This window comes from Dipodomys merriami, unplaced genomic scaffold (genome assembly GCF_024711535.1).
Source record: "Dipodomys merriami isolate MVZ:Mamm:240054 unplaced genomic scaffold, mDipMer1.0.p SCAF_11, whole genome shotgun sequence".
Lineage (NCBI taxonomy): Eukaryota > Metazoa > Chordata > Mammalia > Rodentia > Heteromyidae > Dipodomys > Dipodomys merriami.
Window position 1 is genome coordinate 49259182 of NW_027202382.1, and position 13381 is coordinate 49272562.

The window sequence follows — 13381 nt, forward strand, 5'->3', positions numbered from 1 at the left end:
AACAACAACAGAAAAAGAGTCTCACAGCTTTTCCTGCCCGGGCTGGCTTTGAACCAAGATCCTCAGATCTCAGCCTCCTGAGTAGCGCAGAGTAAAGGCGTGAGCCACCAGCACCCAGCTGTGTTCCCAAATTCTTATGCTGAAGCTCTAAGCCCCCAGGACTTGTAAGGGGCGATTAAAGTTAAATGAGGTCACCGAAGTGGCTAATCCAATCTTCCGGGTGTCCTCACACGAGATCAGCACACAGTCCCGGGTGTCCTCACACGAGATCAGCTTACAGTCCCAGAGATCGACCATAGAGGACATAGGGAGGGGCCAGCCTGTGTGTGTGATGGGAGAAGCTGGGGCGTGCACGCTGTGGAGAGCAGAGACGCTGGCCCTGCCCACCCTGGCCTCAGCCTTCTGCCCCAGGACTGAGAGGCACAGACATCTCCCAAGCCCTGGGCACACTGCTCTAAGGGAAGAAGCGGGGTGCAGAGGTGTGGCCTGGACCCTGTGTGGGGTAAGTAACTGAACCAAGCCCAGGGTCTGAGCCAGGTGGAAAGTGGGCAGGCTGGGCTTCAGGAGGCGCAGCACAGGTCAGAAATGGAAGAGATGGAACAGTGAGGGGCAGAGGTGGGAGGTGCCCAATGGGTTGTCTTGGGCATGGGCTTTCAGGACGTGGCTGTGGCACGGTGGTCCTGCCTGGTGATGACAGGTGTAACAAGCTTGGGAGCAGCGCTGCGGGCCTAGGGACAAGAGGGGGTCAGAGAGGAACAGGGTGTAAGTGTGGAGTGGTGTGCCAAACCACTCCAAGTCACCCACCACTACCAAGAGGCTCCTGAAAACCAGCAGGGTTCCTGGGCAGCAAGCAGCCACCACAGAATTCATTTCCATGACAGTCAGCATCCAGGCAAGAGTCACGGCAGAGGGCAGCTAGGGTTCCAAGGTCCCCTGGGCAAGGCATTCAGAACACTGTCTCCCGTCACAATGGGCCCAGGTTCCAGACACAATCTGAATGTCAGCTCTGTGAACAAGCAACACACTGAGAAGGAGAAGGTGCACAGAGCCCTGAGGAACCCCCAGGGCCACCATGAAGTTGCACGGAGAGGCAGAGGTGGAGGGAGAAATTCAGGAGCTGAGGACCATGACTCGGCTCCAGGGTGAGCCACACCCTGGGCTGGCCCACCTAGCAGTCGGGGGTGTCCCGGGCATTAGGTACCTGAAATAGGTGTACAGGTGGCCCATAAGGAGAACACCATATGGTATTCAGGCATATGGTTCCCCCCCCATGTGTGGGGGAGGGGCAGATCTCACTTTGGGTTGGGTTTGCTTTGTGGGGGGGGCTACTACCTGGAGGATACTAGGCAAGCACTGGAGCACTGACCTTCACCCACAGAAGTTTCTGTTGTTTTAATACAAAGCTCCGCAGGGCGATGGCCACACTGCCCCCCACCCTATCCCCCTCCCCCCCCACGACACGAGGGGAGATGGGGGAGGGAGGAGGCTTCAGGGAGATCTGTGCTCACAGACACAGTAGCGGCTGAGGGGGGGGGAGGGAAGCAGGCGGCCTCTGGAAGGGACGAAGGTGCCCTGCTGGCCCTGGCCTGGGCGGATGGCCTGAGCCAGGCAGCCCGCGCCCCCGCGGGGGGAGCCCGGGCACCAGCGCGGCGTCCCCCCGCACGCGGCCTCTGGCCCGGGCCTGGCCCTCAGCTGGCCCCTCTTCCCGCGGCCACCCCCAGAGCAATGCCGGACGCTCCAGATCCAAGGGATGAAGGAAAAGCTGGCACAGAACAAGACCGCTATGGCCCTGCTGCGCGACCACATCCGGGAAAGCGCCCAGGACAGGGCCTTCACCGCCAAGGTGCGGGGCTGGGCCTCACACAGACGGCTCCCCGGGCGAGCTGGGGCGGGTGCCCGGCCACGCGCGACCCCGGCCCGCCCCACGCCCCGCCCCGCGCGACCCCGCCCCGCCCCGCGCCCCGCCCCGCCCCGCGCGACCCCGCCCCGCCCCGCGCCCCGCCCCGCGCGACCCCGCCCCGCCCCGCGCCCCGCCCCGCGCGACCCCGCCCCGCGCGACCCCGCCCCGGCCCGCGCGACCCCGACCCGCGCGACCCCGGCCCGCGCCCCGACCCGCGCGACCCCGGCCCTCGCCCCGCCACGCGCGACCCCAACCTGCCACGCGCGACCCCGACCCGCGCCCTGCCATGCGCGACCGCGCCCCGCCACGCGCGACCCCGACCCGCGCCCTGCCATGCGCGACAGCGCCCCGCCACCCGGAGTGCCTGGCCCCGGTGGGCCGGCCGCCTCCCAGCCTGGCAGCTGGCTCTTCGTCCCGGGAGCGCAGGACCCGGAAGCCGGCGGAGGCTCCCGCAGGGCGGCGGCCGGGGTCCTCCGGGGCCCGCGGAGCGCTCAGCCTCCCCGTCGCCCCGCAGTTCGACCAGCGCGCCATCTCCAAGGTCTGCGCCAAGGACCCGGCCCTGTGGCTGGCGCACAGGAACGGCACGATGGAGGTGAGGGGCGGGCGGGCCCGGGCGGCCGCCCGGGGTACGGGGCTCCCCGGCCACCCCGCGCCCGCCCACCCCGGACCCCTCCCGGACCCAGGGGACGCAGGACAAGCTGCGCAAGTGCATCTTCGACCGCGTGAACACGCACAACGAGCTGATCCACCTGGTGCGGCGGCGCGGGCAGAAGCTGGAGGGCCTGAAGCTGGAGCTGGATCAGCTGCGGAGCCAGTCAGAATCCACGCGGGAAGAGCAGCGGCAGCTGCAAGTGCGTGGGGCCGGCCCGGGGGTGGGGGTGGGGGCCTGGCCGGGGCGGAGCCTGGCCGGGGCCCCGGTGGGCGGAGGCCCCCGGTGGGCGGAGGCTCCAGTGAGGGGCGGGTCTATGCAAGAGCTGTGCTTCCATTGGAGGAGTAGAGCCCCATCAGAGAAGCAAGATTAGGGAAGCCAGACTTCTTGGGAAGGAGTGTGTCCTACTCATAAATTGACTGGTTGAATTGAATCCTTTGTACAACTACTTAATCATTTAAATTGGTGCCTGAGGCTCAAGTCTATAATCCTAGCTACTCAGGAGGCTGAGACCTGAGAATCGTGGTTCATGATTCAAAGCCAGCCCACGCAGGAAAATCCCTTAGACTTTTATCTCCATGTAATCATTTAAAAAAGCTATACATGGAGCTGCAGCTCAAGTGAAAGAGCTCTAGCCTTGAGCAAAAAAAGCTCAGGGACAGTGTCTAGGCCCAGAGTTCAAGCCTCAGGCCTGGCACCAAAAAAAAAAAAAAAAAAAAAAAAATTAGCCCTCTTGGAAGAAAGCCCAGGTCCCCATGCCCTCTGGGCAGGATCTGAGCTCTCCAGGCCCTGGGCCTGCTCCCCAAGCACTCTAAGTGAGTCTTCAGCCCACCCCAGGTCATCCGTCAGCTAGAGAACAACATTGAAAAGACAGTCGTCAAGATTAATACCAGCCACAACATCCACCAGCTGTACCTCAACCTGCTGGAGTACCTGAAGAGGGTGAGTTACTCACCTCGGGCTAACAGGGGCAGGTTGCAGGGCTTAGCTTTCGGTGGGGGCAGAAAGACTTGGATAGGGCTGCCCCAAGCCCGCAGCCATCTTCCAGGCTACCAGCAAAGCAGGACCCTAAAGTTGTAAAACATTCTTATACAGACTTCATTTTTGCTGTTCCAAAAAGCATGTTGTAGGGTCTATCAGAATTACTCATACTTAAGGCTGGACGTGATAAGCACATGCTTGTAATCTCAGCACTCAGAAGGCTAAGAGTGGAAGACTGAGTTTAAGGCCAGCTTAGCTACACAGTAAGGCTCTGTCTCAAAACCCAGCCGCAACACGGCTAAGCACAGGGCCTCTGAGGGTCAGAAGTGGCCAAACGTCCCCTAACGAGGGCAAGTCCTTCTCACCTTCCAGTCCTCCTGCTGGCCACAGCTTGCTGCCTGCTGCCCACCTGGCCTCCCTGCTCTCTGCACAGAATATGAGGAGAAGCTCCTAAGAGCCATGAGTTACAAGGTGGCAAGCCCTCAGACACCCACAGTGGAGAGCAGATAGGGAGGAGTTGAAGGGTGGCAGGAGAGGCACTGAAATGGAAGCCTGGAGAGCTGAGGGTCCGGAGACGGACACCGCAACCCCAGACACCTCTGCCTTGAGAAAGGGCAGCATGCAGGACAGAACGGCTTAGCAGGAGGAGCTGGTGGGGGGACAAGTAATGCAACTCTTTCCTGCCTGGGTCCTGTTTCCTGGCCCTGCCCCGGGGCTCTCAGCTTCATGTTTCCACTTTGCCTTCTTGCCTGGCCTCCCTACCAAAAGACTCTGCCCATTTTCCCTTCTTCAGCTGGGTGCTTTTTTTTTTTTTTTTGGTCGGTCGTAAGGCTTGAACTCTGGGCCTGGGTGCTGTCCTTGTGCTCTTCAGCTCAAGGCGAGCTCTCTACAGCTTGAGCCACAGCACCACTTCCGGTTTTCTAGTGGTTTATTGGAGATAAGATTCTCACAAACTTTCCTGCCCGGGCTGGCTTTGAACCTCGATCCTCAGATGTCAGCCTCCTAAGTAGCTAGGATTATAGGTGTGAGCCACCAGCAGCAAGCTGAGACTCTTATCTCTAACTAAACAACTGGTAGAGCCTTAGCCTTGAGCACAAAATGCTTAGGGACAGCGCTCAGGCCCTGAATTAAAGCCCCAAGACTAACCAAAAAAAAGAAAAAGAGGGGCTGGGAAAGTGGCTCAGTGGTAGAGCGCTTGCCTTGCATGCCTGAGGCCCTGGGTTCGATTCCTCAGCACCACATAAGCAGAAAAACCTGGAAGTGGCACTGTGGCTCAAGTGGTAGAGCACTATCCTTGAGCTGAAGAGCTGAGGGACAGTGCCCAGGCCCAGAGTTAAGGCCCGACGACTGGCAAAAAAAAAAAAAAGAAAAACAAGAACAAGAAATAAAAATTACCATGTTCATCCATATTTCGCCCCCCAAAAAAGGCAAATATTCAAATTACTAATAACTTAGTTAAAGATTCAAATAGTAATCCCCTGCAGGAAACATGCCATTTTACATTCTCCCTCAGTCCCCATAGCAACCTTGCAGAAGAGCTGTGCTATCAACTGTTTAGATCAGGAATTAACTTTCCCAAAGTAAAGTGAGACTTGGCCATGGCCTTGAGCACAGCCTCAAGGATGCCTGGCTCAGGTTTTGAGCCCCTCCTCCACCTCAGAACCAGCAAGCCCCACTGGGCTTCAGCGTTAGCCTTTCCTACAGGTAGACTGAGCTCAGCACATCCGCTGAGTAGGCCAGGGTTTACTCAGAGTTTGAACTCCAGGCCTCATACATGCTAGAGAGACCCTCAGCCCATCAGGTTCTATCTTTTTTTTTTTTTTGGTTAGTCATGGGGCTTGAACTCTGGGCCTGGGCGCTGTCCCTCAGCTTTCCAGCTCAAGGCCTAGCACTCTACCACTTGAGCCACAGCACTACTTCCAGTTTTCTGAGTGGTTAATTGGAGATAAGAGTCTCATGAGCCAGGCACTGGTGGATCACGCCTGTAATCCTAGCTACTCAAGAGGCTGAGATCTGAGGATCACGGTTCAAAGCCAACCCAGGCAGGAAAGTCCATGAGACTCTTATCTCCAAGTAACCACTAGAAAACCAGAGGTGGCACTGTGGCTCAAGCAGTAGAATGCTAACCTTGAACTGAAGAGCTGAGGGACAGTGCCCAGGCCCAGAGTTCAAGCCCCACAACCAACAAAGAAAAAAAAAATGAGTCTCATGGACTTTCCTACCCAGGATGACTTTGAACCATGATCCTCAGATCTCAACCTCTTGAGTAGTTAGGATAACAGGCGTGAACCACCAGAATCTGGCTATGTTCTATCTTAAAGTACCTCTGTGCTGGGTACTAGTAGTTCATGCCTGTAATCCTTACTGCTCAGACTGAGACCTAGAGTTCAAAGCCAACCTGGGCAAAAAAGTCTTCAGGAGGGCTGGGAAGGTGGCTCAGTGGTAGAGTGCTTGCCTTGCATGCCTGAGGCCCTGGGTTCGATTCCTCAGCATCACATAAGCAAAAAGAAAAAAGCTGGAAGTGGCGCTGTGGCTCAAGTGGATGAGCGCTAGCCTTGAGCTGAAGAGCTGAGGGACAGCGCCCAGGCCCAGAGTTCAGGCCCCATGACCGGACCCAAAAAAAAAAAAAAAAAAAAAGTCTTCAGGACTCCATATCTAATTAACCTGCAAAATGCCAGGCTGAAGTGGTAGAACACCAACTTTGTGAACAAGAAACCTTGAGTGTAAGCCTCAGTACTGGCACCAAAAAAAAAAAAAAAAAAGAGTTAAAGCTAGCACCAGTGATTCACGTCTATAATTCTAGTTACTCAAAGGCTGAGATCTGAGAATAATGCTTCAAAGCCAGTCTGAGCAGAAAAGTCTGCAAGATTCTGCCTCCAGTTACCTGGCACTGGAGTCAAATAGTAGAGCATCAACCGTGAGAGGAAAAAGCCAAGCAAGACCAGGAAACCCTGAGTTCAAGGCCTCAGGCCAGCAAATGAATGAATGAATGCTTGCATGGGTAAATGTGCCTCTGTGCTGTGGGGCTGGACAGTGAGTGTCCCCTGGTCTGCATCTGGCCCTCCTGGCATACTTCCTTTTGCCTGCACTGTGCCTGGGCACGGGCTGGGACCGCAGACCAGAGCCCAGCCCTGGCCTGGGACCCCCAAAGCCTGGTAGAGGCCGGGCTGCTGGGTGGGATCAGAGAAGCCAGCCCAGAGCGTAATGGCACCCCATCTCTGTGGCCCTCATGACTACTGCCTGCTGGCTCTCACAGGTGCTGGCAGTGTACCCCAAGGAGTTGGACAAGCTGCAGAACCTGGTGGCTGACTACTGCTCAGAACTGTCAGACATGACGGTCATGTCCCAAGACGCCATAATGATTACAGATGAGGTGAAGGTAAGCTCAGCGCCCAGGACACGGGGGACCCTCTGCCCCTTGAACCTGACCGGCACAGGGCCCCCCAGGACACTCCCTGCCCACACCATCTGCAGCCCAGGAAGAACCCAGCAATTGTCCCTGTCGGCTGCTCTGTCCACTCACTGGTCAGAGGAGTCCCTTTGGACCGAGAATCCATGAAGTGGATGCAGCCGGGACTGGGTTTACCTATTACCCCAGGCTATGCCAAGACTCCTTTAAGGCGCTGGGGAGACAGCAAGGACGGGTGGGCGCATACACTGTCCTCCCAACGTGGGCGGTGTGAGGCGGATGCCACATAGCAGAGTATGGGTGTTTGGGGGCTGTCCAGGGTGCTGACCTCCTACTCAAGAAGGTCCAGGGCAGCTTTCCTAGAAGGCAGTGTTTGAGTGGTCTGCAGCAGCTGGAATCCCAGCTATCCCAGAGGCCGAAATCTCAGAGTCACAGTTCAGAGCCAGTCCAGTTAGGAAAGTCAATGAGACTCTTATCTCCAGTTAACCAGCAAAATGCCAGAAGTGTAGCTGTGGCACAAGTGGTAGAGCACCAGCCTTGATTGAAAAAGCTAAGGGACAGCGCCTAGGCCCCGAGTTCAAGCTTCAGTAGTGGCATGCACACACACACAGCAGGGGGGGAGTGGCCCAGCAAGGATAGCTAGAACTCAAGGGGAGAGGTTCAGAAAAGCCAAGGCCTGCAGCTGTGAGGAGGCTGCGGCACAGGGAGCAACAGCCTCTGCGTTGGTGGCAGCCTGGGGCCTCGGAGAGGCAAGGGACACATGGTAAGACCCACACTTCCAAAGGCTGCACTCAGACTGCATATACTAGCAGGTGCTAGGGAAGAAATGCTGGCCCCGGCAGCAGGCTGGTTATGGAGTAGAAGTGGCCTGAGCAGTGAAGGTCACCCCAGTGATCTCTAGTGCTGGAGCTAGAGAGGGAGAAAGCTGTGTCTAAGATGCAGAAGCATTGATTTTGGTTTTAGCCACCAAAGCAGGATGCACTTAAAGAGGCCAGGGTTTGGGGTTTCTTGCGGGGGGGGGGGGGGGGAGGGAGGGAGTGGGAATAATAAATTCACATCTAGACATGTCAGTCTACTTGAATGGGTTCTGATGTAGGCCAGGAGGCAGCTGGGGGCAAAGGACTGGAGGGCTGAGGGAACTGAGCTGGAGAGAGAAGTCGTTAGGCAGGAGTGCCAGCCAAGGGTCCCAAAGAGGAAGGCAGGAGCCAGCCAGCGTGCAGGAGACGGTAGGAAGAGAGACATGGCAAGAAGCCCTGCAGGACAAAGACTGGCAGAGCACTGCCTTGGTGAGCCAGCACCCCCCCCAGCATCCCTGTGTCCCCAGAGGAACATGAGACAAAAGGAGGTGACCTTCATCGAGGCGCGCCGGGCCCGCGAGAACCGGCTCAACCAGCAGAAGAAGCTCAATGACAAGATCCACAACAAGGAGGCCAGCGAGAAGTACCGCCGGGTGTGTCTCAGGGCAGAGCCCGGGGACCCTGTGCTCGGGGCGCAGCCCTGCTCCCGCAGCTCCGCTCACCGTGCCTGCTCCCCTCTCTCCCATCAGGGCCACAGAGACTTGGACTTCCCATCCAACATAATAAACGCTGAGACCCAGAGGGGTGAGTCTTAGCTCCCTGCCCTGGTCAGGGTCTCCACAGAGGCTAGCTCTGGCTGACCGCCCAGGCAGGCCACCATGAGGCCAGGTATAACCTGTGGTCACCAAGGTAAGTGACACATACAGGCCCCGCCTCTCCCCAGCTGCTCCTAATGGGGACACCGAGATGCTGCCCCAGGGCTCGGCCACCCAATGACTTCTCGGAGCTACACAGTACCATACTAGCTGGGTCCTCAGCTGCCTGGACCGTGTTGGGGTGCCCACGCCAGGTCCTGCTGAGGCAGACAAGTCCAGGTCCAGAGAGCTCTGAGGAGCTCCGGCATCCTGGGTATCTTCCCAGGGACTTGGCACACACAGAGATTTCTGATGGCCGTCACCGCATGCCTATGGCCCTTCTCTTTCTGCTGTGCCCAGTGAAGAAGAGAGACTCGTCTCCAGTGGATGTGGAGTACCAGACGGAAGTGACGGCCCTGGTGGAGAAGGTCAAGTCCACTGTGCAGTGCTCCCAAATCTGGGTAAGGCTGCTTGGCCTTCCCAGGGCGTGAAGGGCCTATCCCGGGCCTGTAGGTCCCCTGGCAAGGACAAGGAAGGCTTAGCCCCGTCGCATGTCCTCAGACGTGGGGCTCCCAGGCCTCACGGCCTAGAGTAGGAAACGCACCCACGATATAGCTGACACATCCCAGCCCTGTCCCAGCTCCTCCGTGGAGCTTGCCAAGAGCTAGACACCCAAATGGTCAGAGCGTAGCCTTTACCTCTGGCTCTGCTTCCCTTCCCACCCTCAAAGAGCCGAATAAACAGCTGCTTCCGGCCGGCCCACTTAGTATAATCCTGGCAGCTGATCGTCTGGGGGCCTCCAGCTCCCGTCCCTTGCCCTGACGTGAGCCTGTCCAAGATCAGACAGAGCAGCTCAAGGTGCCATGTGCTCTCCTCACCACAGGTGAGGGTCTCACTCTCTGCCTGTCTTGAGGTGTGTGCCACGGCTCAGGCCCAACCCTTGTAACCGGCTCCTCACAGCCCTCGCTGCCCACCACTGGTCAACATGGTGACTGAGCCCAGAGAACCGGCACTAGCCACCGTATACCACCCAAGAGAAACCAGGGCTGCGGAGCCCTGGCCACCTTTCAGGCCCGCACCTGCTTCTCTCTGCCCGGACTGGTCAGGATATTGCCGGCCGCTTCCTGGCTCAGAAGAACACTGAAGAGAACCTGGAGGTACAGATGGACGACTATGAGGCGCGACGGGCACAGCTGGACGCCCTGATGAAGAAGCTGGAGCTCGAGCAGGCGCTGCTCAAATTCCACCAGACACCGGGCTTCACCAGGTACATGGCTCCAAGGGCTGCTTCCATCCCGCAGATGTCAGCAGGGAGCTGCAGCCTCTTCATGGCGGGTCAGCCTGTGTGTCTACAGAGGAGCTATAGGCCCGTGTGCCAGCTCTGAGCTCCCAAGCTCGGGACCCAGCTCAGAGCCAGGCCTCGGCACCCTCCTTGGGCCTGGGCACTGCGTCACCCTTACTCTCCACAGCTTTAAGTCCGTTGAGAAGAAGATGAAGAACAAGCTGGAAGAGGAGGAAGCCAGGCTCCAGCTAGCCACCAGAAACCTGACCAAGAGCCAACAGCTGCTGCTGACGATCCAGGTGGGAATCGACAACCTCTACATGCGGCTCATTGGCATCACTCTGCCAAGTCACCAGGTACCAGCCCTGAAGAGGAGCTATCACCCAGGGTCCCTTAGTGTGGCCCGAGCGGAGATGAGCCCCTCCTCTGGCCTGCAGAAGGAAGTGGTGCTCTCCGACCCACTGGATGTGTACAGCAAGCTGGAGTACTGTGAGAGGAAGCTGGCGTACCTGGCTGACAAGCTGAAAATGAAAACCATGACGCATGAGGTAGCCCAGGGTTGAGGGAGGGCCTGGAGCCCCCACGTCCGCTCCAGGCTGACAAGAGTGTGGGCCTGCATGCAGGCCAACCTAAAGGTGAAGGATGCCTTGGAGTTGTCCACTGTGAAGGAGAAATACAACACCAGGATCACCTTTGAAGACTCGGAGGAGGATGTGATAGGTGAGGCTCTGGCTGGGGACCTGGAGGGGTCCTCCCAGCCACAGGGAAGGGGCCACGGGGCCACAGGCAGAACCAGATACAGGCCTGAATCGCTGAGACAGAGGCTGAGGGTGGTGGTCCTTCCATCTGACCACATCCCAGAGGGACAGTAGGGGCTGCGGGGACAGGGACAGCTTGCTTGTATGTATGTAGGTAGGTAGGTAGGTAGGTATGTGTGTAAGCATGAACTTGGGGCCTTGTGCTCTCATCTGGCTTTTTCACTCAGAGCTGCTGCTCTATCACTGGGCTTTTAGAGGTGACTTAGCGATGACATGGAAAAGCTAAAGCCACAGAACGTATTAATTTTCCCAAAGGAAGGGCCCCACTGGCCACGAGGGGAGCCGGGCCGGGGCCTCTGGCAGAGCCGGGCGGTTGGAGGCGTTTTAGTTGGTGTGGGCCCTTCCCCTGGGCCGCCTCGGACGGGCCTGGCTGGAAGGGGCGGGCAAGCGCGGGCCTGTGGGGGTGGGTCGGGAAAGGGTCCGTCCCGGGGCGGGCGGGGCGGGGCTCAGGCCGGGCCGGGCACGCGGACTCGGACGTCCCCCTCGCCCCCCCCTCCCGCCTCCGCAGACACCTTCCAGTTCGACGACGTGGACATGAGCTACGTGCCGTCGAGGATGGAGATCAAGAAGCAGGGCCAGGAGCTGATCGAGGGGAAGCTCAAGATGGCAAAGAAGAGGAAAAAGTAGCGCCGCTCGCCCTCGGTTACACGAATAAACATTTTTTTCCGGGACCTCGAGGGCGCCGCGCGAGTGCCGGCCCGAGCCAGGCGGGTCGGGGAGGCGGCGGGTCGGGAGGCGCGCGCCCGAGCGCACCCAGGCGCGGGGCCGGGTCTGCGCTTGCGCGACCGGCGCGGCCGCGTGCGCATGCGCGGCCCTCGCGGCGCCCCGTAGGCCCGCCGGCGCCAAGATGGCGGCACTGGCAGGCGGACGGCGGCCGCGCCGGAGGCCGCGGGGGCCGGAGCGGAGCTGCCGCGGCTGAGGCCCCGCGAGCGCCGCTCGTGGCCGCGCCGGCTCCGGCCTCGGGGGGAAGCCCGGGCCGCCGGGACATGGTGCCGGGCGCGCCGCGCCGCCGCCGCCACCGCTGAGCTCCCGGGCCGCGCCTGGCTCCGGCGTCCAGGAGGAAGATGTTCTCGGCGCTGAAGAAGCTGGTGGGGTCGGAGCAGGCCCCGGGCCGGGACAAGAACATCCCCGCCGGGCTGCAGTCCATGAACCAGGCGCTGCAGAGGCGCTTCGCCAAGGGGGTGCAGTACAACAGTGAGTGCGGCCCGCGCCGTCGGGGAGGGCGGCCGGGGGGGGAGAGGGCGGCGGGGGGACAGGGCGGCGGGGGGGGACAGGGCGGCGGGGGGGACAGGGCGGCGGGGGGGGGAGGGCGGCCGGGGGGGGAGAGGGCGGCGGGGGGACAGGGCGGCGGGGGGGAGAGGGCGGCCGGGGGGGGGGAGAGGGCGGCGGGGGGACAGGGCGGCGGGGGGGGACAGGGCGGCGGGGGGGACAGGGCGGCGGGGGGGGGGAGGGCGGCCGGGGGGGGGAGAGGGCGGCGGGGGGGACAGGGCGGCGGGGGGGACAGGGCGGCCGGGGGGGGAGAGGGCGGCGGGGGGGGAGAGGGCGGCGGGGGGGGAGAGGGCGGCGGGGGGGGAGAGGGCGGCGGAGGGGGAGGGCGGCCGGGGGGAGAGGGCGGCCAGGGGGGGCGACGCCGGGGGAGGGAGGAGAGGGCGACGCCGGGGGAGGGGAGGGCGGCCGGGGGGAGGGCGGCCGGGGGGGGAGGGCGGCCGGGGGGGGGAGGGCGGCCGGGGGGGGAGGGCGGCCGGGGGGGGCGACGCCGGGGGGGGAGAGGGCGGCCGGGGGGGGCGACGCCGGGGGGGGAGGGGCGGCCGGGGGGGGGGGAGAGGGCGGCCGGGGGGGGAGGGGCGGCCGGGGGGGGGCCCGGAGCCCCGCCCCGCCCGCCTCGCCCCCCCCCGCCGGGCCCGGGCGCCCTCGTGGAAGGGGCGGCGTTACGTAAGAGCGGGTGCAGGTCCGCCCCGCGCGCCCCGGCCGGCCGGAGTTGGGTGGGGGGTTCGTGGTCGACTTCGAGCCCCTCGGGCTCCGCGGCCGCGCCTCTTCCTTATTCACACCTATTTGCGTCTCCTTAGGAGCACTGGTGAGGGGCGCGTTCAGAAGAGGCTGCGGGAGGCGCAGCCTTGGACTGTAGCCGCCTCCCCGGCCCCTGCTGGAAGCGGAGGGGCACGGAGACCCCCGGGGCCCTTCCATCCCGACCCCAGTGATGCACATCGTGCAGCTCCTAGAAGTGGACTGGCTTCTTGACCTCTTTTGAGTTTTTCTTTTCGGGGGTTCCTGTAGCAGATGCTGGAACACACACACACTGCTCACTTTATACTGAGCCTTAGTATTCTATTTTGGTGATAATATAACGTAATAACTGATTGAGAGGACTTCTGAGCAGGGTTTTTTTTTTTTCTTGGTCGGTCGTGGGGCTTGAACTCTGGGCCTGGGCGCTGTCCCTCAGTTCTTCAGCCACAGCGCCACTTCCAGTTTTCTAGTGGTTTATTGGAGATAAGGGTCTCACAGACTTTCCTGCCAGGGCTGGCTTTGAACCGAGATCCTCAGATCTCAACCTCCGGAGTAGCTAGGATTACAGGCTGAGCCACCGGTGCCTGGCTTTCTGAGCAGGTTTAAAAGCAAACTCAACCTGTAATCGAAGCTACTCAGGAGGTTCCTGAAAGGTTCTTGGTTTGAAGCCAGCCTGTGCCCTCCTCC

General features: G+C 60.8%; 2 protein-coding genes across 2 annotated transcripts in view; both read left to right on the top strand.

Annotated features, from left to right (window-relative positions):
- Positions 1-1002: 1002 nt before the first annotated feature.
- On the top strand, positions 1003-11418 carry Ccdc183 (coiled-coil domain containing 183). Its single transcript, XM_070015105.1, has 14 exons — positions 1003-1142; positions 1722-1843; positions 2415-2492; positions 2584-2751; positions 3387-3491; positions 6787-6909; positions 8264-8389; positions 8486-8540; positions 8951-9051; positions 9697-9857; positions 10060-10228; positions 10310-10420; positions 10496-10592; positions 11199-11418. The coding sequence occupies exons 1-14, from the start codon at positions 1073-1075 to the stop codon at positions 11315-11317; spliced, it is 1605 nt and encodes a 534-aa protein (XP_069871206.1). The 5' UTR covers positions 1003-1072; the 3' UTR covers positions 11318-11418.
- Positions 11419-11531: 113 nt separating this feature from the next.
- The window catches only part of Rabl6 (RAB, member RAS oncogene family like 6), a 30877-nt gene continuing 29027 nt past the window's right edge, over positions 11532-13381 (top strand). The window contains exon 1 of the mRNA XM_070015104.1: positions 11532-11884. Coding sequence (XP_069871205.1) covers positions 11755-11884 — 130 coding nt within the window. The 5' untranslated portion in view covers positions 11532-11754. The remainder of the gene's footprint in view (positions 11885-13381) is intronic.